Source organism: Bos grunniens, chromosome 20 (assembly GCF_055505025.1).
Source record: "Bos grunniens cultivar Pamir isolate PY7600 chromosome 20, Bosgru_T2T1.0, whole genome shotgun sequence".
NCBI classification, from domain to species: Eukaryota; Metazoa; Chordata; class Mammalia; order Artiodactyla; family Bovidae; genus Bos; species Bos grunniens.
Window position 1 is genome coordinate 35,769,425 of NC_141184.1, and position 23,413 is coordinate 35,792,837.

Genomic DNA, 23,413 nt, shown 5'->3' on the forward strand with positions numbered 1-23,413 from the left:
AGCTCTTTTCAATCACTGAATAATAAGAAAACTAACCTGATTGACGGAGAAGGCACTGGCACCCCACTCCAGTACCCTTGCCTGGAAAATCCCATGGATGGAGGAGCCTGGTAGGCTATAGTCCATGGGGTCGCTAAGAGTCGGACACGACTGAGCGACTTCCCTTTCACTTTTCACTTTCATGCCTTGGAGAAGGAAATGGCAACCCACTCCAGTGTTCTTGCCTGGAGAATCCCAGGGACGGGGGAGCCTGGTGGGCTGCAGTCTATGGGGTCGCACAGAGTCGGACACGACTGAAGTGACTTAGCAGCAGCAGCAGCAACCTGATTGAAAACTGTATGAAACACATTAAGGGAGGAGGAAAAATAGCCAAAGAGGGTATTAAAATATTCTTCTTTTTTTTCTTATCAACGTAACAAAGATTTTAAAGTAACAATCAGATCTGGTGAAGATGTGTGTCTTATACTGGGCATTCTCATACACCTCCATAAGTTTCTAAAATTCCTTAATTTTCTAGATGTAAGTTTGGCTACATTAGAATCTGCCTGCAATACAGGTAGACCCAGGTTTGATCCCTGGGTTGGGAAGATTCCCTGGAGCAGGGAATAGCTACTTACTCCAGTCTTCTTGCCTGGGGAATTCCATGGACAGAGGAGCCCGGTGAGCTACAGCTACAGCTCCACGGGGTCACAAAGACGCAAACATGACTGAGCAACTAACATAAACATAAACGTCTTTAAAATATGCATTCTGTTGGATCAGCAGTTTTTAGCTGGAGTCATTTTTGCCCACCACGGGACATTTGGCAATGTCTGGAGATATTTTTGGTTTTCACAACTATGATGGGTGGGTGCTACTAGCATCTAGTGGATAGAGACCAGGGATGCATCTCAACATTCTAAAAGGAGAGTCTGCACAAAGAATACACCGCCTGAAATGTCAGTAGAATGGAGGTTGAAAAATGATGTCTTAGACACTAAAGTTCTACTCGATTTACCCAAATGAAAACATTGAATGTACTTCAAGATTCATTTATTTAATCCTTTTTGGAGAGCAAGTCAGTAGCTATTAAAAATTAAGATGCATTTACTCATAATTTTTAATAGCTATCCATCTTGGAAATGCTTGGACACGTGCATGAAAAGGCATGCACACACACAGTGGTGTTCTTCTTTGCATTATTTTCAGCAGTGAAATTTTGGAAATGACCAAATGTCAATCAGTGGAGTAAAGTTAATATATGTGCATGCTCTGAGTACCAGAGGATTTGGCTATCTCACCACCCCTACTCTTTTCCTAAGGTCCTGTCCTCCTTTAGAGAGACTCCTATGCAGTAGATAGGCTTGGTGGAAGAACGATTTCCAAGACTCCTTTCATCCTGTCCTTTTCCAGTTGGGAAACCAGAAAAAAACTGATATTTCTTTTCTGATCCTTTGGTCACGTGACCTGTTCATCACATGACATTACTTTGGCCAATCAGATGGGACTTTAAGTCTTTAACCAAGCCAGAGCCAGAGAAGGGTTGAAGGCCAAATCCCTGAGTAGCAGCAGTGGTGGCAGTGGGAGGTGTCCATGGCAGTTCTTGCTGATTGCTGGCGCTGGACCTCTGTCACCTGGTCCCCCAGAAAGGCCTGTGCTTCTGTTATTGAAAACAATGGTGATGGAAGGCCTGGCAGTAACCCAATAAATAGACACATTAGATATCTGTGTCTGGAGAGTAAATCCCATGGACGGAGGAGCCTGGTAGGCTGCAGTCCATGGGGTTGCTAAGAGTCAGACGACTGAGCGACTCCACTTTCACTTTTCGCTTTCATGCGTTGGAGAAGGAAATGGCAACCCACTCCAGTGTTCTTGCCTGGAGAATCCCAGGGACAGGGGAGTCTGGTGGGCTGCTGTCTATGGGGTCGCACAGAGTCGGACACAACTGAAGCGACTTAGCAGCAGCAGCAGCAGCAACAGAGACTATCCCAACTGATATGTTAGAGAATTATAGACAGTCACTAAAAAGGAAGATCATCAGGACATATTAGTAAGTGTAAAATCAAACTGAAGAATATTCATTCACTCAAGGAGTGTTTGTCGAGCCCTTCCATTAATTAGTCTCTGTGCTCTGAACAGGACATACCTAGTTTCTGCCCTCATGGAGCATTATTTAAAAATAGCAAAATATCAGAAAGAAATTAAGCACAGCAATAGTAAAATGAGATAAATTGTAAATTACGGCACATGTATTAAGTGGAAGAGCTAATGTCCACTTGATACAGAAATAAAAATTTTTTTTTAGTAAATGTATACTATCAGTTTTTATAGTATATGTGTATTATATATACTAATTGAAATAACAGGAATATATTGAGTATATGTGCATATTATATACAATGAGCACAATAAAACATTAAAATTATATATACATTATATAAGTAAAATATGTAAATATGTCTGTATGTATATATATCTATATATCTTAAAAAAATTCCATGTAATCAAGAGAAGGTATAAATACTGTATTACAGTGATGGCAGGATTCAATTCTGAATGATGGAAGTTTTTTGTTTGTGTTTTCTAAATTTTGAAATCTGCATATGTTGTTTTTATAAACGTAAATTTTATTATTTATAACCATAAAATTATTTAAGATAAGAATACAGTAAAACGTTTGAAATTTCCTAAACCCATTTTATGACTACACTAAGCCACATTTATTAAATATTCAACATTAAGAATATATGAGCTATATAAACAAACGTATCTATATAACATATCAGTAAAACATATGTGTTACTGAGTTTAAAAAAAACACCATTACTATCTTGCTTTAAAATATTCCACACTCCTTGGCCTACATGTGCTGTGCTTAGTCATTCAGTTGTGTCCGACTCTTCGCGACCCCATGGACTGTAGCCCACCAGGCTCCTCTGTCCATGGGGATTCTCCAGGCAAGGATACTGGAGTGGGTAACCTATTCCTCCTCCAGGGGATCCCAACCCAGGGGATCCCAACCCAGGAATCCAGCCAGGGGCTACCTGCACTGCAGGCGGATTCTTTACTGGCTGAGCTATCAGGGAAACCCTCCTTGGCCTAATCTATCCTGAATTTTCCTTTGCTGGTCCTTGAGATATTAGCAATTATGAAGGGACGGTGGGCAGTAGCTGAGTTGATTTCCCTCCCATTGCCCCGTGGGGAGGGGCCCGCAGAGGTCTGGTGCAGTCAGCTGACACAGGAGTGGCCTACTAGACAGCTTTCTGCATTTCTGGCCTCTGGAATCATCTTTCAGTTTGCTCTCCATCTGTAAGCACACACTCTTACATCTTGTGTTAAGTGTACTCATGGTGGGATGCATGAAACTTCTAACACCATCTCTTTTGTTTTGGAGCAGGCAAGGTTGGACCACCTCTTGATATCATACTGGATGCTCTGAACTGTTCAGCTTTCAGCATACAATGGAAGATGCCTAGGCACCCTCCGAGCCCCATCATGGGGTACACTGTGAGTACCTGGGCACAGGGATTTCTCTAGTGGGTGTGTTGGGGGAACTGCACCTCCTTCCCATCATTGCTCCTTCCCGATCTGGCCTCCTAATATCAGCCCTCTCATGTTAGGGGAGCCTCACTCTCCCTCCATGAAACCAGAGGAGATGTTTCCCTTTAAAGGGCCTTTGTAAGTGTCCTGAAAGTCAGTTGGATCTATTGGGTCCTGACTCTGTTCAGTTCAGTTCAGTCAGTTCAGTTGCTCAGTCATATTTGACTCTTTGCAACCCCATGGACTGCAGCACTCCAGGCCTTCCTGTCTATCACCAACTCCCAGAGTTTACCCAAACTCAAGTCCGTTGAGTTGGTGATGCCATCCAACCATCTCATCCTCTGTCGTCCCCTTTTCCTCCTGCCTTCAATCTTTCCCAGCATCAGGGTCTTTTCTAATGAGTCGGTTCTTCGCATCAGGTGGCAAAAGTATTGGAGTTTCAGCTTCAGCATCAGTCCTTCCAAGGAATAAGGGATAGAGGAGCCATCATAGTCAACATGAGAGTCTGAAATGCAGTACTTGGATGCAATCTCAAAAATGACAGAATGACTCTGTTCAGGGATGGGAAAATATAAACTCAATGGAAGACATGCTTCTTGCTCTCCAATTGCCCACAGTCAAATTTGGAGACCAGAGCAGAAACATGGGAAATGATGGGAAGTCACTGTCATCAGTAAGGACAGAATAATGTAAAACCTGAATGAAAGTGATGGGGTGGACAGGTAAAGTGGCGAAGGGGACAGAGAATGCATTTCTACCTCTGAGAGGTGAAAGATTGGTCTTTTAAAAAATATTTTCTTTGAAAAGTGTTTTTAAAAATGAGTGAACGTTTTGAAGTTAAGAGGTTTCAGATAAATTCTTGGAATTCTGAAATCTCTGTGAATATATCCTCACCCCAGGCCCACAAGCCTGCTGGAGCTGAGCTGTCCACTGGGCTGTAAACTCCCCACGAGAACCCAGACCCACTGTTCCCTCCTGTCTCCCGTTCACTAAGGGAGAGAAGACATTTACCAAGCCCTTATCCTGTTGTAATTTTAAAGCAGAGAAATGTATTTCTGGATACAGGTAGACGCAAAAGTGGGAAAATGAAAGACTTCCTGAGAGAATGGTGGTTTCAGAAAAAAACACTGGGAGGTGGGTTGGCCCTCTCTACCCCACTTTACAATGTATCTCTTCCCAGCTTCTACAGGCTTAGGAGTCTGCGACCCCAGCCGGGTATGTCTGATGTTTGCTGACAAAGGGCTAGTGTGTGAGAGGTGAGGCAGCTCACGTCAACACCCGCTGTGGTTGTGAGTGCAGCTCTAGCCTTGGGTCCTCTGTCTGGTGGAGAAGTGTCAGCTCCGCTCTCACGTCGGATGTCTGCCTCTTTTCCAGGTCTTTTACTCTGAGGTCAGCGTAGACAAGTCCCTGCAGGAGCGGTCCTATGGTGTGCCGCCCGGCCTGGATACCCCGACCTCTGTGAGTAGCTCCATCCTGGCAGCCCCCCAAAAGCACACCGTGTGAGTGACATTTCACTGATGTTCAGAAGGATTTCTAATTTGGTGTGTGTGTGTGCCTCTGTATGTATAATAATAACAACTGTTTGTATAATCCTTTGGAATTTAGAATGTCTTTCTTGGCCATAACCCCATCACATACATCTCTATCCTCAGAAAGGCAGCCATGTGAGGAATGTTTCCATGGACTCAGTCCACCCCATTTATCCTGCGAGAAAACAGCCACCTTACAGCTGTTTTTTCCCCCTGCTTCTTTTCTCTATAAAATTCAATTCTGTTTTTTTTTTAAATCTCAATAAAGCTTTATAAATAAATATGACACATTTGTATCTTCTCAACTGCCTGGAGACATAATGCAGAAGAAAATGATGTAATTGGAAATGTATATTCAAATGGTGCGAGTTGTTTGTTTTTCTTCTCCAACCGGCATCCTGTCCTTCCACTAACCAATTGCTGGCTCTTCATCTATTTTCCTTCTGTTTCCTGTCAAGGTCTCTCGGGGTGAATTTCTCTGCCTTAGGCATGTTCTGTTTTCTTTTCTTTCACTTGCTGTCTCCTTCTCCATTCTCCTACAATTAATCTACAGACTAGAGCCCTTTTAATTGCTCTGCAAGGAGTTAGCATCAGTGCCTAGAATACTGCAGCTTTAACAGCACTGGTGATGGAGGTGGTGTCTGTAACTCCTGTCTAGTAAATGCCTGCCGGGCACTGCACCTAGAAACCTACTTGTCATCCGTGATGAGTAACCATCACTTACTGAGAATCTGTCACCTGCCAGCCACGCTCCCTCATGCTTTACATTTCTTTTGCCATTTAATCCTTACAACTATCCTATGACCTGACAAGGATGCTGAGACTCAGAGAGGTGAAGTGACATTCTTCAGATCATACATTAGCAAGTAACAGTTGACTGTAAACCCAGGGCAGACTGCATTCTGAGCCCTGCCCTGGCTATTTTTACCAGAGCACTCATGACTCAAAAAGAAGAGATGCATGTCTTCAGCTTGCTTGTATTTTGCATGCTGCTTTTATTCTCAGACTTTTGCTTAAGTACCCCTCAGTTGCCTCAGAAGCCCTCAGCCCCAGCTTCTGTGGTTTATTCTGTCCTAAGAGGGGCAGTTGGGTTGTTGTTGCTGTTCAGTTGTTCAGTCATGTCCAACTCTGCAACCCCATGGACGGCAGCACGCCAGGCTTCCCTGTCCTTTACTGTCTCCCAGAGTTTGTGCAAAGTCATGTCCATTGAGTCGATGATGCTATCTAACCATCTCATCTTCTGCCCCCACCTTCTCCTTTGGCCTTCAGTCTTTGCCAGCATCAGGGTCTTTTTCAATGAGTTGGCTCTTTCTATCAGGTGGCCAAAGTATTGGAATTTCAGCTTCAGCATCAGTCCTTCCAATGAATATTCAGAGTTGGTTTCCTTTAGGATTTACAGATTTGGTCTCCTTGCAGTCCAAGAGACTCTCAGGAGTCTTCTCCAACACCACAGTTCGAAAGCATACATTTTTTGGCACTCGGCCTTCTTTATTAGTTCTCACATTCGTACATGACTACTGGACAAAACCATAGCTTTGACTGTACAAAACTCTCTGAAAAGTGATGTCTCTGTTTTTTCAATAAACTTTCTAGGTTTGTCATAGCTTTCCTTCCAGGGAGCAAGCATCTTTTAATTTTGTGGCTGCAGTCACCATCCAGTGATTTTTGGAGCCCAAGAAAATAAAATCTGCTACTGTTTCCATTTTTTCTCCATCTATTTGCCATGAAGTGGTGGCACCAGATGTCACGATCTTAATTTTTTTCATATTGAATTTCAAGCCAGCTCTCCTCTTTCACTTTCATCAAGAGACTCTTTAGTTCCTCTTTGCTTTCTGTCATTAGAGTGGTATCATCTGCGTATCTGAGATTGTTAATACTTCTCCTGGGAATCTTGATTCCAGCTTGTGATTCATCTAGCCTGGCATTTTACGTGATTTACTCTGCATATAAGTTAAATAAACAGGATGACAATATACAGCCTTGACATACTCCTTTCCCAGTTTTGAACCGGTCAAGTGTTCCATGTCTATTGCTTCTTGACCTGCATACAGGTTTCTCAGGAGGCAGGTAAGGTTGGACTGTTACTCCCATCTCTTTAAGAACTTTTCAAAATTTGTTGTGATCCACACATTCAAAGGCTTTATTCTTTCCATTAACTATACCTAGGTGTTAGAATATGCTACCAAATTGTAGTATTTGATTACCTTGCTGATTTCAACAAATGTTCACAGTTGCCACTCTGCCCAGGACAGTATCACATATGGTTGCTGTTCTTGGGCAGCTTTTGGGGAAATCACATTTACACTGGGTCTTCCAGGCGGTGCTAGTGGTAAAGAACCCGCCTGCCAATGCAAGAGACGTAAGAGACATGGATTCGATCCCTGTGTAGGGAAGATCCCCTGGAGAATGAAATGCCAATACTGCTCCAGTATTCTTGCCTGGAGAATCCCATGGACAGAGGAGCCTGCCGGGCCACAGTCCATTGGGTGACAAAGAGTGGGAAAACTGAAGTAACTTAGTACATGTTCACACACCTTTACACTAGATAAAACAATTAGAGCAATGTGAGACCAGATTTCATTCACATGCCACTTACCAGACAGACTGAGGTTTTGAAGATAGAGAGATTAGTATAGGAACAAGTGTTCAAGAGGTAAAATCTGGGGCTGAGATTTGAAGCAGGGGCAGTTTCTGGAAAAGGCAAAGAAGACAGGGGACTTTAAATCGTTTGAACCAAGGGACTGAACACTCAAGTGTGCATACCCGTTCTTGTGCTTGTGTGTTTGGGTGGAGTGGGAGGATTGCAGAATACACAGAGTGGAGAGAGGAAATGATGATTAGCGATAAAGGCAATGAGTCAGGAAGCAGGAGGGAAGAGGTCTGGTATAGCAGAGTGGGCTGACATGCATTCAGATTCCTGTATGATAACCAACCTCCTGGGTGCCCTTACTGGGTCTCAGCTTCCTCATCAACAGAACAGGGATTTGAATAGGGTCTGTATCATGGGTAGTGTGTCTGTGGTTCCCAGCCTGTGTACTATGGTACTCCAGGGCTCTGCAGCAAACTCACAGGGGCCTTGTGGAATATTTGAATGTTGCACGGGAAATAGCAACATCTGTGTAAACTTCCACTACCAAATCTTTGGGGTATAACTATTGAATAAACGGAACTGTTAGGGAGTTTTTTCTGGAGGATTTTCTGGTGCTGCTAATCCAGTATTATTTTATCCTGAGAACAGAAAAAGTTTGGGACCCTCTGTACTCGCATCATCCTACAGCATAAGGATGTTGTGGACATTAAACAAGGTCATGGTCATAGAACCCTCAGCACCACACCTGGCGCAGAATAAGAACTGAGTGAGGGTTCGAGAGAATTCACATTGCCAAGGTGTGCGTTTGCTGCCCTTGACTGTACATGGCAGAAGGGCAGCTACTCTACGGGTTCATTTTAGTTCCTGCAAGCTTTACTTTCCTCTCCTTTTCATATTGTTTGTTTTTTTTTTTTTCTCCTCTCCAGGGACGATTGGATCATCAGATGATTTTTGTAAGTATGCTTCAAAAAGTTAAACCCTTGCCCCAACCCAGGAGTCAGGGGGTCTCTTTTCATCAAAATGTCGATTTTTCCTGCATCTTCCTCATCGATTAAGGCCCACAGAGAGTGCTTGGTTCTAGTGGAAGCAGCAAAGGCTGGGTATACGGGTGAATTTTTAATCATTTAGAAAGAAATGGCTTATATTTCACCTGGAAGAGTAAAGTTAAAAGCAATATTTTTAAAGTTTGAAGTAATTTAAGTTCTGCTCCCAAAGTGAAAAAGATTGAAAAGGAGAGAAAATATTTCAGTCAGCAAGCCCTCCTGCAGGAAGTGCTCCCTGACCTCCCCTTCTTCTTTCCTCACTTAACAATTCTAGATCTTGTTAATGAGACCTGACTGGGTACCCAAACCTGGCTGATTGACTTTCTGGACTGATTACCAAACAGAGGATTGGGTTGACAAATGGTTAGTCTGATTCAAATGAAGAATTGACCAAAATAACCTGGTGGTTGCTGCTGCTGCTGCTAAGTCGCTTCCGACTCTGTGCGACTCCATAGACGACAGCCCACCAGGCTCCCCCGTCCTTGAGATTCTCCAGGCAAGAACACTGGAGTGGGTTGCCATTTCCTTCTCCAATGCATGAAAGTGAAAAGTGAAATTGAAGTCGCTCACTTGTGTCCGACTCTTAGCGACCCCCTGGACTGTAGCCCACCAGGCTCCTCCGTCCCTGGGATTCTCCAGGCAAGAGTTCTGGAGTGGGTTGCCATTGCCTTCTCCATAACCTGGGAGAGTAGGTGGAATTCCGATATTTTCTTTGGTACTCTGCCTATGTAAAAGCTTCTGATTTGGTTAGCATTTGGTATCCACACTTTTTAATCCCATGGACAGAATAACCTGGTGGTCTATAGTCCTGAGGGTTGCAAAGAGGTGGACACGACTGAAGCAACTTAGCACCCATGCACACACATCAGTTAAAAATTATTTGAATATATACCAGAGTACCAATATATGTATGTATTTGTAAATTATATATCTGCTACTCTACTAATATATTGTGTACATTCTAAAATCCTACCAAATTTTAAATGAGGAGATAAAATAGAAATAGAAAGTTCTTACATTTTCTTTGGGTATGTTAGTAAATTTTTGTCTTGCTAACTAAGGGGGAATAAACTATCACCCTGCCGTGGATTTCACTGGTCTGGCTGACCCAGAATAGTGATGCTATTTGGGTCTTACCCAAGGTTAAGGGATAAAGCAGACAGGAATCATGGGACTTGCATCTAGTCCCAGCTCAGTCACTAGAACGGGGGTAACCGTGGGAAAGTCTCTGAGCCTCTGTAAACATCTCTTGACTGTAAAACAAAGGGGCTGGTTAGTAATGGTTTCCACCTGGGGGTTTCTTTGTTCCCTGTGGCATATGGAAACATCTGGGCATTCTAGTGATCAAGCCTCAGGGATACTGACTGTCCTGCGATTAAGGGTAGATCCATACGAGGGAGGTTTGTTCAGCCCCAAAGCAAATGCTGCCCTTCTTGCAAAACCCTGAATGATACTCTTTCTGTGACCACTCAGGAAATGGAAATCCTTCCAACTCTTCCCCCCGACTCTGGCCTGCCCTGCCTTCCTTGCGACCTTTGAAAGAAGGCTGTTTGGGAGATAACCCTTTTCTATTTCCCTATAGGAAATGCCCTCCTGTAGGGACCACCTGACCAGACTAGGGAACAAGACAACATCCAACTTCATTTCTGGGAACAAATGACTTGGTTTTCCAGTAGTAGGAAAAAAATACAGCATGAATGGGGTTAAAGGTGAGATCTGATTCAGGGTCAGAGATTTAAGTTCAGAACCATTTAATATAGTTTCATCATTGCAGAGGGAACAGGGATTCAGTTAAGAAGAGTCCTGTCTTTTCAGGGGCTCCTCTTACATAGCTATCCAGGTTGTTTTTGTACATTGGGTATAGTATGAAGTAGAATGAAAGTTTAGCGGTCCCCAAACCCAAGGGTTGGAGAAGGAAATGGCAACCCACTCCAGTATTCTTGCCTGGAGAATCCCATGGACGGAGGAGCCTGGGGGGCTACAGTCCACGGGGTCGCAAAGAGTCGGACATGACTGAGCGACTTCACTCATTCAAACCCAAGGGTAAAGGGTGGCACAAGGGTAAAGAATCCTCCTGCCAATGCAGGAGACGCAAGTTCAATCCCTGGGTCAGGAAGATCCTCTAGAGGAGGGCATGGCAACCCACTCCAGTATTCTTGCCTGGAAAATTCCATGGACAGACAAGCCTGGCGGGCTATGGTTCATAGGGTCGCAGAGTAGACATGACTGAGTGCACAGGAGCATGAGACAAACACAAAATCCAGTTATTCTGCAGCAGTGCACCCATCTTTGCTCTCTCTCTAAGGAAAGGATGGGAGGGCCAGAGGAGGCTGGAATTCATTCAGGCTTCTACTCCAAGAAAGCAATTTCTTTTTCTTTGTTTTTCACCGTTGTGTGCAGAAAGAGGTCCAAGAGAGAGAAGTATTTTGACTCATTTTCAAACTTCCATAAGACAACAAAACACTTTGTTTTTCTACTTTGAAAAGGGTATATTTAGCATCTTATCTAGTTTGATGCAAGGCTGAAGTAGTTGCCATGAGACATTTAAGGACAGCAGTAGAAAGATTTGTGGAATTTTATGCAGCATTTTACTAAAGAATTCAAGGGTTATCACAAGTCATACTCTTCTGAGGGATTCCATTCGGAAGGAGAGATGGAAGAGGAAGAAGAGATGGTTAAAGCACTGGCTCCAGCTTCTCCTTTAATAACCCCAGCTACTCAGTCCCCTTGACCTCACTCCCTTATGCTCACCTACCAGCCTGTCCGCTCAGGAAAAGACCAGAAAATACTGGAAATAGTTTCTGGGAGGGTAACACTTCGCCTTTCAGAATATACCTGGGCTAAAGGTCATACTAGTAATTCCATGTCTAACAAAAAATTTAGTTGTTTTTTCATCCACGTTAAGAACTTCTATTACTGTAATTTCCCTTGATTTTTAATGATCACTTTTACATTTCTGATAGCATAAATTTCTTTGTTTACAGATAAAATAATCTGATCTTCAGTGTTTATATTATAAATTTTTGTTCATTAAATATTATTTAATATTTTTCACTCATGTATTATCCGATTAGAACTTTGTCCTTGGAGTCAAACAAAGCAGGGTTCAAATCCCCACTATGCCATTTAATAAATATACAACCTAGAGCAAATCATTCACTTTTTCAGAATTCAGTTTTCCCCTCTGGAAATGAAAATAAGAGTGATACCTACCTCACAGGGCTGACGGAAGAATTAAATCAGGCTCTGTATGTTTCTGGAGCAGAGAAAACACTCAATAAATGGTAATTAATGGTAGCTGTGTTTGGTATTGACGCATAGCTAATATCTGCAGTAGTCTATAAAACTGCATCACCACCCCCATACTTCATACAGTGTAATAACTTCACGGGAGGAAAGAATCCTAAAGCAAAAGCCTGTGAGAGCGTTGGATGGGTTTGAAAGTGTATTTCTGCTTCTCTGGGGAAAAACTGGGAGTGGCGGTTGGGAGAGGAGGGAGACAGCAGTCTTGTTACACCTGCTGCCTCCAGCCTCTTCACCACCCAACTTGATGTGCACCAGGAGACAGATGGTAGGACTGGGATGCACAGATGCAGAGAATTAGAGCAAGGGCAAGGGTGGGGCCGTGGGGCTGGGAAAACAGCACCATATGTTCAGCAAAGACCCTTCATGCAGTTACATGGAGGATGGAGTCGTTGGGGAGAGAAGGGATGGAAGATGGGAGACACACACCCACCCCTGGAGGCTGTAGAAATGGCCCAAGTAAGGATTCAAGGGAAATGAAAGGAGGAAGCAGGTCCAAAAGGCAGGTGGATGTGGCTGGGGGCAGATTGATAAAAGGAAGTCAGCCTTGTCTCTGTATTACTAACTCCAGGTCTAGGGCAGAGATATAGCAGCTGATAATCCAGTTGGAGGGGTTATGAGGAGAAGCTGGTTCTTGATGAGGTAATCTGTTTATGTCAGACATCTTGGTTTCATATCTTTCATTCATTCACTAGTTCATTTATTCATTCATCATAAAAGCATTGCTTGAAAATTTGCTCCATGTCTGGTAATGCTATTCTAAGCTTTGGCACGCCAGAGGAATACGAACTTGTCTTGTGCCCTCAAGTGGGTGGGGAGAAGGTGACCAATAAGCAATTACAGTCTAAGGTGAGTGTTGCTACGTTGAGGTACACCAGGGGCACCAGGGAAGCACAGAGGAGGGACACCCACCCAGACTGGGGTCGGGGGCCAGAGAAATGAGGTAATGTCTCAGTTGAACTGAGTCATGAAGGATGAGCCAGGCAGACATGGAGAGAAGGGCATTTCTCATAGAGGGGGCCGCAGGTTCAAAGGCCCCGAGGCAAGGAATTGAATGGCATAAATTTGAGCCCTGCCAAGTTCTTCAGTGTGACTGGAATGCAGAATGTAAGGAAGGAAGGTGGCACGAGATGATGCTGGAAGAATAACCAGGGGGACGCAAAGATGGTATCGTATTTGGGGTTTAAGAAAATTGCTCTAGCAGTGTGGAGTCCAGATTGGATGTGCAGAAAGTATTGGAAGCTGGGAGAGTCAGAGGCATTGCCGTCATTATGGGGACTTGGACTTAAATGGCTGTGAAGATGAAACTACATGGACAGATTCATGTGATGTGAAAGAGTATTGGTACGCGATGGAAAGATGGTTAGAGAGCATGGGTGAACAAGTGTTGAGAATTCCTGGTTTGGGTAATGAGGGAGAGAACACAACAGTGAAGCAGTTTTTGTTTTGATTTTGGTGGCTGGAGGAGGAGTGGTTAGGTGAGCTTTGGTTATGTTGAACTTGAGTTGCGTGGTTGTTGAGTAGAGAAGCTCAAGAGGCAGTCATAAGCTCATGACTGGGGATGAAGAGGCAGCTTAGAGCTGGGGATGGAGGGAGGTGTCGTTCGAAGGTGCCAGAAGCCAAGGGAGTAGTAGATGAGCTTGCCTAAACAAGGCTACAGAGTGAGAGGAGATGGTGAGGGGTGAACTTCTGGGAAAGACCAGCACCGAAGGGGCCAGCAGAGAATGGGGAATGGGCGAGGGATACTTGAAAAGAGAAACCAAAGAAGTAGAAAGAGACAGGAGGAACAGACACAGTTTCCAAGGGAACCGAGAGATTTAAGAGGCAAGGGTGGGTCACAGTATTGAAAGCTGCAAAAAGTCGAGTAAAGATGGAGACATCCCCACTTGGTGGACCGCAGAGTTGTTGTGGCGACTGTGGTAGAAACATCTCAGTCGTTTACAGTGAGGAGAGGCCAGATGGGAGCAGGGTGAGGAGGGAACAGGAGGTGAGGAAGTGGAGACAACTTCTTCAGGAGGGTTGTATCTCTGGAGGGGTGACAGGGGCGCATGTGTGGTGGCGAAGAACTGATTGCTTTGAAGATGAGAGTGACTTGAGCACAGTAATGAAGGATCTGGTAGGTAAGGGAGAGGTTGGAGATACAGGAGGAAGAGAGGAGGGGAGACAGGTGGAACTCACAGGTGAGGCAAGCCCAGGACCAGTGGGTCACAAACCTGGCTGCCCATATTAGCATCGCCTGGAGAGCTTTAAACAGACTCAGGCCTGCCCCCTGAAGTTCTGATTTAAGTGATCTGGAATAGAAACTAGCATTGGTATTTTATTTTTAGATCTTTGAATGATTTTAAAATGCTTTCAGGGTCAAGGGCTACTATAGTAAGTATTCAATAATTATTTGTTGAATTTTTTTTAAAAAGTTTTGTTGATCAGTTGATTAGTTCTCCTTATCAACAATGAATATTTAGTCATTTGCAGGGGATGTTGTGAAGAGATATAAGACAGGATGCCTGCTCTCAAGTGGCTTGTAATCCCATGGGAGAAATAGTAAACATTTTAATATATGAAAGTGCTAATTAAGTTGCGTGACACTTAGTGGGTAAGATTGAGTCTGTGTGGTCGGTGTCAAGGGGATATTTGGGCCTCAGAGAAGTGGTAGGACCTAGGTAAGTGGAGAAGAGGAGGCGTTTCAGTGTCCAAGACAGTAATCATTACAATCCTGTTTCTTGAGGATGGCCTTGGAACCAGTGACTTTACATACATTGCCCCAAATGCTGTAACTGTGCAAGATAGTTATCCATCATCCCCATTTACAGAGGAAGAAACTGATGCTCTGGGTATTTAATGTGAAGGCCACAGCTAACAAAAAGTGTCAGAGTCAGGATTCAAGCCCAGGACTGATAGATTCCATGTCTGTATCATTTTCACTACAATGTGCTGAGACCAATGTGCCCTAGGCTCCCACTTATATAGCACTGAAGACTCCAGTTGGGGCGTCCCTGGTGGCTCAGATGGTAAAGAATCCACCTGTAATGCAGGAGACTTGGGTTTGATCCCTGGGTCAGGAAGATCCTTTGGAAAAAGAATTGGCTACCCACTCCAGTATTCTTGCCTGGAGAGCTCCATAGACAGAGGAGCCTGGAGAGCTACAGTCCAGAGCATCGCACAGTCAGACACGACTGAGTGACTGAGCACACAAGCACACACAGGCCTCAAGATGGAGTGAGTCCACTTCAACTGGGGCTTCTTGGTCAAGGCTTCTGTGCAGGTGAAGTTCACACACACATATTCCTCATCAGTCCTCGTGGTTTGCAACGTGAAAGTGTTAGTCGCTCAGTTATGTCCAACTCTGCGACCCCATGGACTGAAGCCTGCAAGGATCCTCTGTCCATGAGATTCTCCAGGCAAGAATCCTGGAGTGGGTAGCCATGCCCTTCTCCAGAGGATCTTCCCAACCCAGGGATCAAACCCAGGTCTCCAGCACTGCAGGCAGGTTCTTTTCCATCTGAGCCACCAGGGAAGATCCCACCATGACCCACCAGCAGCATCACTTGGGAACTTCTTCGGAATGCAGATTCTTAGACTGCTTCCCAGACTTACTGAATCAGAAACCCTGGGGGCCAGGCTTAGCAATTTGTTTTAAGAAACCCTCATGGTGATTCTGATGCAATTTGGGAACCAAAGTTTGAGTCCCTCCTTTATGGATGCAAATCAAGACCTCAGTTTGCTGTTGTGGCTAGTACCTGAGCATCAGTGATACGCAAATGCAAAGAAAGGGCTGGGGGATTCCAACCCTGGAAAAGATCCTTACCTGAATTCCAGCAGCCTAGTACTCTTATTGAAGAACTCAGATGTTAAGAGCAACAGCTGATAAGGTGAATGAGTCCTAGTTCTAGGACAGTGTATATATTCCAATAAAACATAATTCACTAGTCTTCGGAAATACATCATGATGCTTTTCTCTTTGCAAATTAAAATACTTGGCCAATCCTAGAGAAAGCAAACGACTTCCCAGGTAGCTCTAGTGGTAAAGAACCTGCCTCCGAATGCAGAAGACACAAGAGACGTGAATTTGATCCCTGGGTCAGGAAGATCTCCTGGAGGAGGGCACAACAACCCACTGCAGTATTCTTGCCTGGAGAATCCCATGGACAGAGGAGCCTGGCGGGCTACAGTCTCTAGGGTTGCACCGAGTCAGACATGACTGAAATGACTTGGTACACATGCACACAGAGAAAGCAAAACAATCTCCCAAGCAAATTTCTCAAGGGCCTCAAGATGCAGCCCTCATGGAAATTGTCTGGTTGGCCTCAAAGGAACTTCTGATCATTGATACATTTCATGTTTGGTCATGTACAGGAGGAAGTGATTGGAGATTTGAAACCAGGCACTGAATACCGCGTGAGCATGGCAGCTTACAGCCAGACTGGCAAAGGGCGGCTTAGCTCTCCTCAGCATGTTACTACTTTGCCCCAAGGTAAAATGGGTCTGATTCATTAATAATAAGAACTGTTATTTAGGGCTATTCATTCATTCCTCCATTCAGATATACCAATGAGGACCGACTCTGTGCCAGGCTACACTAGGCTCTGGGAATTCAGTGGTGAACAAAATAGGCACAGCCCCTGCCCTCTTAAAACTTAGCAGGATGGGTCAAGATATTATCTATTTAGTGTGTGGCCATAGATAATGACAAGTGTTTTCCAACATGATATAAGATCTTCTTTTGTAAGATCCGATATAGAGGTGCAGTAAGAATTCCCTAAGGACGTAACTGCTAAGTAGACATCTGATAAGTAAGTGGGAATTAAGAAGGTGAGGAAGAGGGGTGGGAAAAGAGATTTTACAGGCCAGGGAAATCTAACAAGTGCTCACTGAGGTGGTGGTGCGGTGGGTACGGGGGGACGCAGGTGGTCTAAAAGCGTCGTTGCTCTCAGGAGCTCCCTGGGGAGGGAGAGGTGCATGGTTAGCGTGTAACTCAGTGTTATCTGAGTCCACTCACGGCTCTGGAGCACTCAGAGGGAGCACTTCCTCACCCCAAGTCTTAGGAAGGTTTCAGAAAGAACCATATCTTTGGCCTGGCTTTTGAAATCTGCATAGGATTTTGCTAGGAAGAGGAGGCAGGAAAAATATTTCTGGCCAAAGCAACAGTGTAAAGTTGGCAGATGTGAAAGTCTGGATGTGAAAATAGTAACAGCAGTGACCTTGGGGTGATAGAATCATCCTACATCTTCACACATGAGACTTTCCAGATGTCCTACCATTGGCATGTATTCTGATGATGGGGGTGGGGGGAAGGGAGGAGGTCCACACACAGAAGAGTGGAAAGTAAGTGCCGTTACATTAAGCATTTCATTTTCCTCATAAGTAAATATCAAGGGGCTTCCCTGATAGCTCAGTTGGTAAAGAATCCGCCTGCAGTGCAGGAGACCCCAGTTCAATTCCTGGGTTGAGAAGATCTGCTGGAGTAGGGATAGGCTACCCACTCCAGTATTCTTGGGCTTCCCTTGTGGCCCAGCTGGTAAAGAAACTGCCTGCAATTCAGGAGACCTGGCTTCGATCCCTGGGTTGGGAAGATCCCCTGGAGAAGGGAAAGGCTACGTCCCTCCAGTATTCTGGCCTGGAGAATTCCATGGACTGTATAGTTCATGGGGTCGCAAAGAGTTGGACATGACTGAGTGGCTTTCACTTTCAAGTAAATATCAATTCCAACACGCGCACAGAGGTCTTAAAGGGTACACAATACTGTGTGTCCTGGGGTCAATAGTCTGCACATAATTTAATTTAGTCAGATTTCCAGCCAGGGGAGCTTGGGGAGGAAGGGAAGATCAGCTCTTATTGATAAACCTTATACAAATCCAGTGGAGAATCCAGTTATGATTTTTGGGTGTATGCTTATTTTGGTTTGGACTTTGAGAGGCTGTTCTGAACAGAGATGTTTAGGTTGTAGAAAGCACGTTTTTTTTGGATACATGAAACCTCTCCAACGGCAAAGACTACAGCCAACTCCAGTTGTTTGCTGTCCTGCCTAGATTCCTGCCTGCCTCCAACAGCACCCCAGCAGCCGCACGTCATTGTGGTTTCTGATTCCGAGGTGGCCCTGTCTTGGAAACCTGGAGAGAGTGAAGGAAGCTCTCCTATTCAGTACTATTCTGTGGAATTCACCAGGTAAGTCTGTGTGTCATGTTCAGAAGCCAAATGTATTGACCTCAGGTATTCCAAACACCGTAGAAGTCTCCATTGCATGTGTATTGAAGAGATGACAAAGGCTTGGAGGCTTGACTTGAGCCAACACCGGTCTCTAGCCTTCTTTGATGGTGGGTCATCTGGTAAACCTGTCTATACTCACCTCTTCCCCATTTCCCTGCCTCAGTCAGACTGTCCTAGGCTCTGAAAACTCCCGAGGTACCACTGCCAACAAGCTTTTCAAGCTCACCACTGCATTTCAAGCTCAAAACATAACTCTCTGGCTCTGAAATACTATGATTGAAGTGTATGTTTGATGGTGACTTTCTCGAGGGAGAGGAAAAAAAAAAAACCTTTAAAAGCAACTGCAGGGCATTGTTTCCTTTACATCCATATTGCTGTGGGGCAAGTTTCTTGGTTTGGTTTCAGCTTTTTTCTCTCATCTACTTCTCTAGCTCTCATATTCAGCTCATCAGAGGGCAGAAGAGTGATTAGAAGTTCTTCTAAGAACTTACAGGTGTAAAAACATGGATTCTCAATGCTGCTGTGTAATTTTAAGCAAAAACAAAAACCCGAACACCCCAACCAACCAATGAGCAAAAGTAATTCCCCATCTAGGACTCTTCCTTTGAGCTCTAGTTGCAGCTGAATTTTGAATGGAGCACCTAGCTAAGGAAAACAAAGTTTGTGGAGTTGGTGTTCTCTACATTAAAAGTGACAGGGTTTGTCTGAGGCCAGTTGCTTCACGGATTCATAAAGAGACTTATTTAGCACCTCATTCCTGAGGCTCTCTGAAGCTGGGACAAAGGATTCTGCCAAGATTTTATTAGCTCTGCTTCCGTTTCTTGACTTCCTAGCCTGTTTTTTGGTAGTAGAAAACAGATATTTGTTTCTTCAGAGAAGTCCTGCACTGAGTCTCTTTAAGGCTTGAGTACAGAGCTTATTTCAGGAGGGACTTATTGAACTGTAAGTGGCAGGAGCTTGAAAGATGAGACCATAATGTACTGGTCCCTGTGATGGTCAAGTCCTGTGACAAATCTAAATTCGAGGAAGGTGAACTCCGTGTCACATCAGCAGTCTGTCTCCCTCCGTCTCTGTGCAGTGTTTCCCCCTTTATTGGCTTTATTTTCAGGCTCTTCCAATAATGTGGCAAGATGGCCACCAGGCACTGAAAGCCTGCTGTCTACTAGCCTGGCTCCCCACGGAGAAGAGTGGGTCTTTCTCAGTGGACACATTAGAGCCTTAGTATTTATTCTAGTTGGCCAAGCTCCGGTCCCAATCATAGTGGCCAAGGAGAAAAGTATCCTAATTAGCCAGGCACTTAAATTCCGAGTTCTGGAACTAAGGACTGGTGGGTCGCTCAGATCTGAAGTATACCAATTGAGGATTCCTTAAGGTTGCATTCTTAAAGGAAAATTGTGCAATTAATGGAAAAGGGAGGAACAGATGCTGGGAAAATCTAAAAATAAATAAAAGATGTTCTCAGCAAAGCTCCAGACCAATGCCCTTCATTGAAGATAATCTACAGTCCTGCTGTTGAACAGATTTGGTAGGCAAAGCCCGGAATGTGCCCGGAGTAGAAAGATTCTAAGCCTAGTTCAAATAGTAAAACTGTGACAACAGAAGTTCTTACAACTTAGCTTTCTCATCTGTAAAACTTAGAGTGAAACTTATAATTTCTAATTTACTGGCCCAACACAAGCAAAGCAAAATGTAATACTTTAAAATTTTGAAAAATGTGCAATGTTTTTCATAATAGCCCAGCAGATCATCTCTGTAACTTCCAGCAAAAATGATGGCTATCATTTACTGTTAATTTTGTGGTAAAACCTGTGTTTTTAAAAAAATTAAGTCTGACATATTGGTAAAAGGTGAAAATTACAGTTTCTTGACCTGTATGTGGGCTTCCCAGGTGGTTTAGTGGTAAAGAATGTTTGATCCCTTGGTCGGGAAGATCCCCTGGAGAAGAAAATGGCAACCTACTCCAGTATGCTTGCCTGGGAAATCCCATGGACAGAGGAGCCTTGTGGGCTACTGCCCATGGGGTTGCAAAAGAGTTGAACATGACTTAGGGACTAAACCACAACAACCTGTGTCAACAAATGAAAAGTAGAATCTGAAGGCTGGATTTAGAACCAGAATGGGAAGGGAGTGCTTGTTGCCTCTTCTGCCACCAGCAGGGGGCACTGTGTAAGTCATTTCGCCTTCTTTAGCCACACAGTTTGAAGTCTCCAAAAGGAGAATGTTTTAAGAGGACTTTGGTAAAAATAGACTTATTTGGAAGAGGGAATGAGAAAGTCAGGAGAGGGATGGAGGACATACGACTTGTGTTACAGAAGTCACTTCTAAAGGCAATGGGGTTTCTAAAGGGGTCTGACTCCATGGAGTTCTCTTTGGAGCACAGATTTACTCTTGAATTTGCTTATCAAAAAGACAGGAGCCATTTTCCCCTGGTAAAACAAACTTCCCACCCTTCCAGGCTTGGCTGGCCTGTGGATTAAGGAGGTAGGTCTAGGGATCGAAGGAGCAGTGACGTGAGCACAGTGTGTGCTTTTTTTCTATGCTGGCCTTGAGAGGCAAGTTAGGCTCACAGGAAACTCTGTATCGCAGCTGCTGCTGAATCAGAACAAGGGCAAGTGACACAGGCCCCAAAAGCATTGACTATGCTGTCCTTATATGGGTGATAAGTAAATATGGGTGATAAATAAATATGGATGATGGCTTCTTCCCACCTTATAGTGCATCATGAGGAGGACCAAGTAAATTCACATACGAGAAAGAACTTCATAGATGTCAAAAAATCGAAACAAGTGTAAGGTGTATATGGGTGTTATGTACCTACATTTAACAATTGTAATTCTTCTCCAGCAAAAGATGCATCTTAACATTGAGAATGTTATTGCCTCTAACATTTGAGGGACTCAGACCCCAAATTCTGTGTATAAATATTTTAAAGGTTTATACCATTTTAACAAACTGTTAAATTTTTTTTTTATGTTTATCTTAACAAGTATGTCTTTACAATGTCCTGGAAAGCTAGGTTCAAACTGAAGTGTTCCAAGTGGAATATGATGGAATGGGGAAAGCTAGCTTCTGGTTCCAGCTCCTATACTAGGGATTCTGCTTCTGTTATCTCTTCCGAATACGTACTCTAAGTCAAGTTAGTTTATCTCAGAACCTCCATTTCCTCATCTGTAGTATTAAGCTAATGTGACCTTCATTGAAGAATTGTTGCTTATAGTCTTCAAAAAGTTTATTCATAGTAGACATTCTGTATCTGTTCCTTTTCCCCATGCCACTATTTCCCCTTCACAAAGAAAGATATTGGGACTCAATTGCTTAAGTTGCTTTGCCAAGGTAAAATGACTGGTTAGGGACAAAATGAAAATTAAACTTCAGGTCTCCTGATTTCCAGCCCAGTGCTTTTTCCACAAAGCCCCACATCCTCTTTGCATTTGTGATCCACCTTTGGAGAGGTAAGCATGGACTCAGCCCACCTGGAGCCCTGCTGGCTGAAGAAATGGGAAGCCTCATCTTAGGCTGCTATTTGCTGTTATTCCAGAAAGAAAGCTCTCACAGCTTGTTGTGCATTTAGAGTTTGGCTGCAAAATAAATCCCCACATTCATTTGTAAACATCTCAGACTCTATCCCATTTCAGTCGAGAGCCTGAGGATATGTGTTTAGAGAGAGCTTTCCTGGACTCTCAATCAGAAACTGCGTTAGTGTGAGAGAGACTTTGGGGGTCTTCAGTTTTCTTTTTTCCCAGAGAGGTCTGTTTAATGCTTAACTTGAGGTTTTTTTGCCCAGATACCTCCTGTGTACAGAAACACCTGTGACAGGTCTCTATGTGAGCCAAAATGTTTATTTTATACCCAAGAGGCAGGCTTTTGACAGCCCAAGGCTAAGAAATTGTAGAATCAGTGTATTGCCAGTGGTTATCCTCAGGTTTCACCTGAATGTGAAGTTCTTGTCTGAGTTCTATCACTGGAAGATGAGATTCCAGTCCTCTGTCGTGGTAGGCGCTTATCCATCAGTTGCGGTTCTTATTCAACAAGGATAATGATATCAAAGACACTGTTACAAAATAGACTAAAAATTTTCCGAGGAAATATTTAATTGGCTAATAAAAGATTAACCTGAAAAACTATAGATGGGCCACTGACTGCTTTTCTGCTAGTTTTGTTCATATTTGGACACTTCATGTATGTGTGATGCATGAAAGGGGGCTTCCCTGGTGGCTTGGACAGTAAAGAATCTGCCTGCAATGCAGGAGACTCGGGTTCAATCCCTGGGTCTGGAAGGTCCCCTGGAGAAAGGAATGGCAATCCAGTATTCTTGCCTGGAAAATTCCATTTGGACATTTCATGTATTTATCATGCTCTCTTAAGTTATGGGCTTTAGGACCAAGCAAAGTTTTGTTCCTCATCCAGCTTCTATATCCTGTAAATTGGAGGATACCTACGCATGAGCACCTTAAACAGACGCTCTCAGTATCAGAGATGAAGTTTGGTTTCTGACTTAGGCAGGATGACGCTTTCAGATGAGAGTAATTTTCATAATCTCTCCCAAGGTTGCCCTGGGGGCTATTCATTAGCTTCCTTATTTACAGTAGATTTTAAATTTTTAATCAGTGTAGAAAATATTTGAAGAAGCAAATTCTAAGTAAGCCTGCAGGCTGTAACATATCTTGCAATGATTTTAAAACTTTTTCCTCCTGCTTTTCTAGAACAGAAAAACCATGCATTTGAGGTAGGAAAGGTATTTTATTTCTAAAGTGATACTAAAAATTTCTTTGTGGGCAGCAATCTTAGTGTTTATTGAAATATGAACCAAGCATAAATATAGCTACCTATGTTTTGAAATATTTTGGCTATAAATATCTGAGAAACTTTCCTCCTTCTGCCTAAGAATTTCCCTAGGGTAAGTGTTTTTCTCATAAGCAAAAAGTATATACTATGGTGGCAATGAAAATCCAAAGGCCTGGAAAAATAGTCCTTTGAAGTTTCAATTGAGGTAACATGTTCCATATATGCTATCTATCAAGTTGGTTAAAGGTAAAAATAGTTTTTATTTAACTTACCTATACAGTAAGTGGAGAAGGAAATGGCAACCCACTCCAGTATTCTTGCCTGGAGAATCCCAGGGACAGAGGAGCCTAGTGGGCTGCCGTCTATGGGGTCGCACAGAGTCAGACACGATGAAGCGACTTAGCAGCAGCAGCAGCAGCAGCATGCAGCAAGTCCCCTAC

The 23,413-nt window shown here is 43.7% G+C and overlaps 1 protein-coding gene across 2 annotated transcripts in view; it reads left to right on the forward strand.

Annotated features, from left to right (window-relative positions):
- The window catches only part of EGFLAM (EGF like, fibronectin type III and laminin G domains), a 394,377-nt gene that overhangs the window by 265,758 nt on the left and 105,206 nt on the right, over positions 1-23,413 (forward strand). For both annotated transcript variants that reach the window (XM_086361486.1, XM_086361484.1), the window contains exons 2-6: positions 3,377-3,486; positions 4,894-4,977; positions 8,565-8,591; positions 16,338-16,455; positions 18,011-18,146. In XM_086361486.1, coding sequence (XP_086217612.1) covers positions 3,377-3,486; positions 4,894-4,977; positions 8,565-8,591; positions 16,338-16,455; positions 18,011-18,146 — 475 coding nt within the window. The remainder of the gene's footprint in view (positions 1-3,376; positions 3,487-4,893; positions 4,978-8,564; positions 8,592-16,337; positions 16,456-18,010; positions 18,147-23,413) is intronic.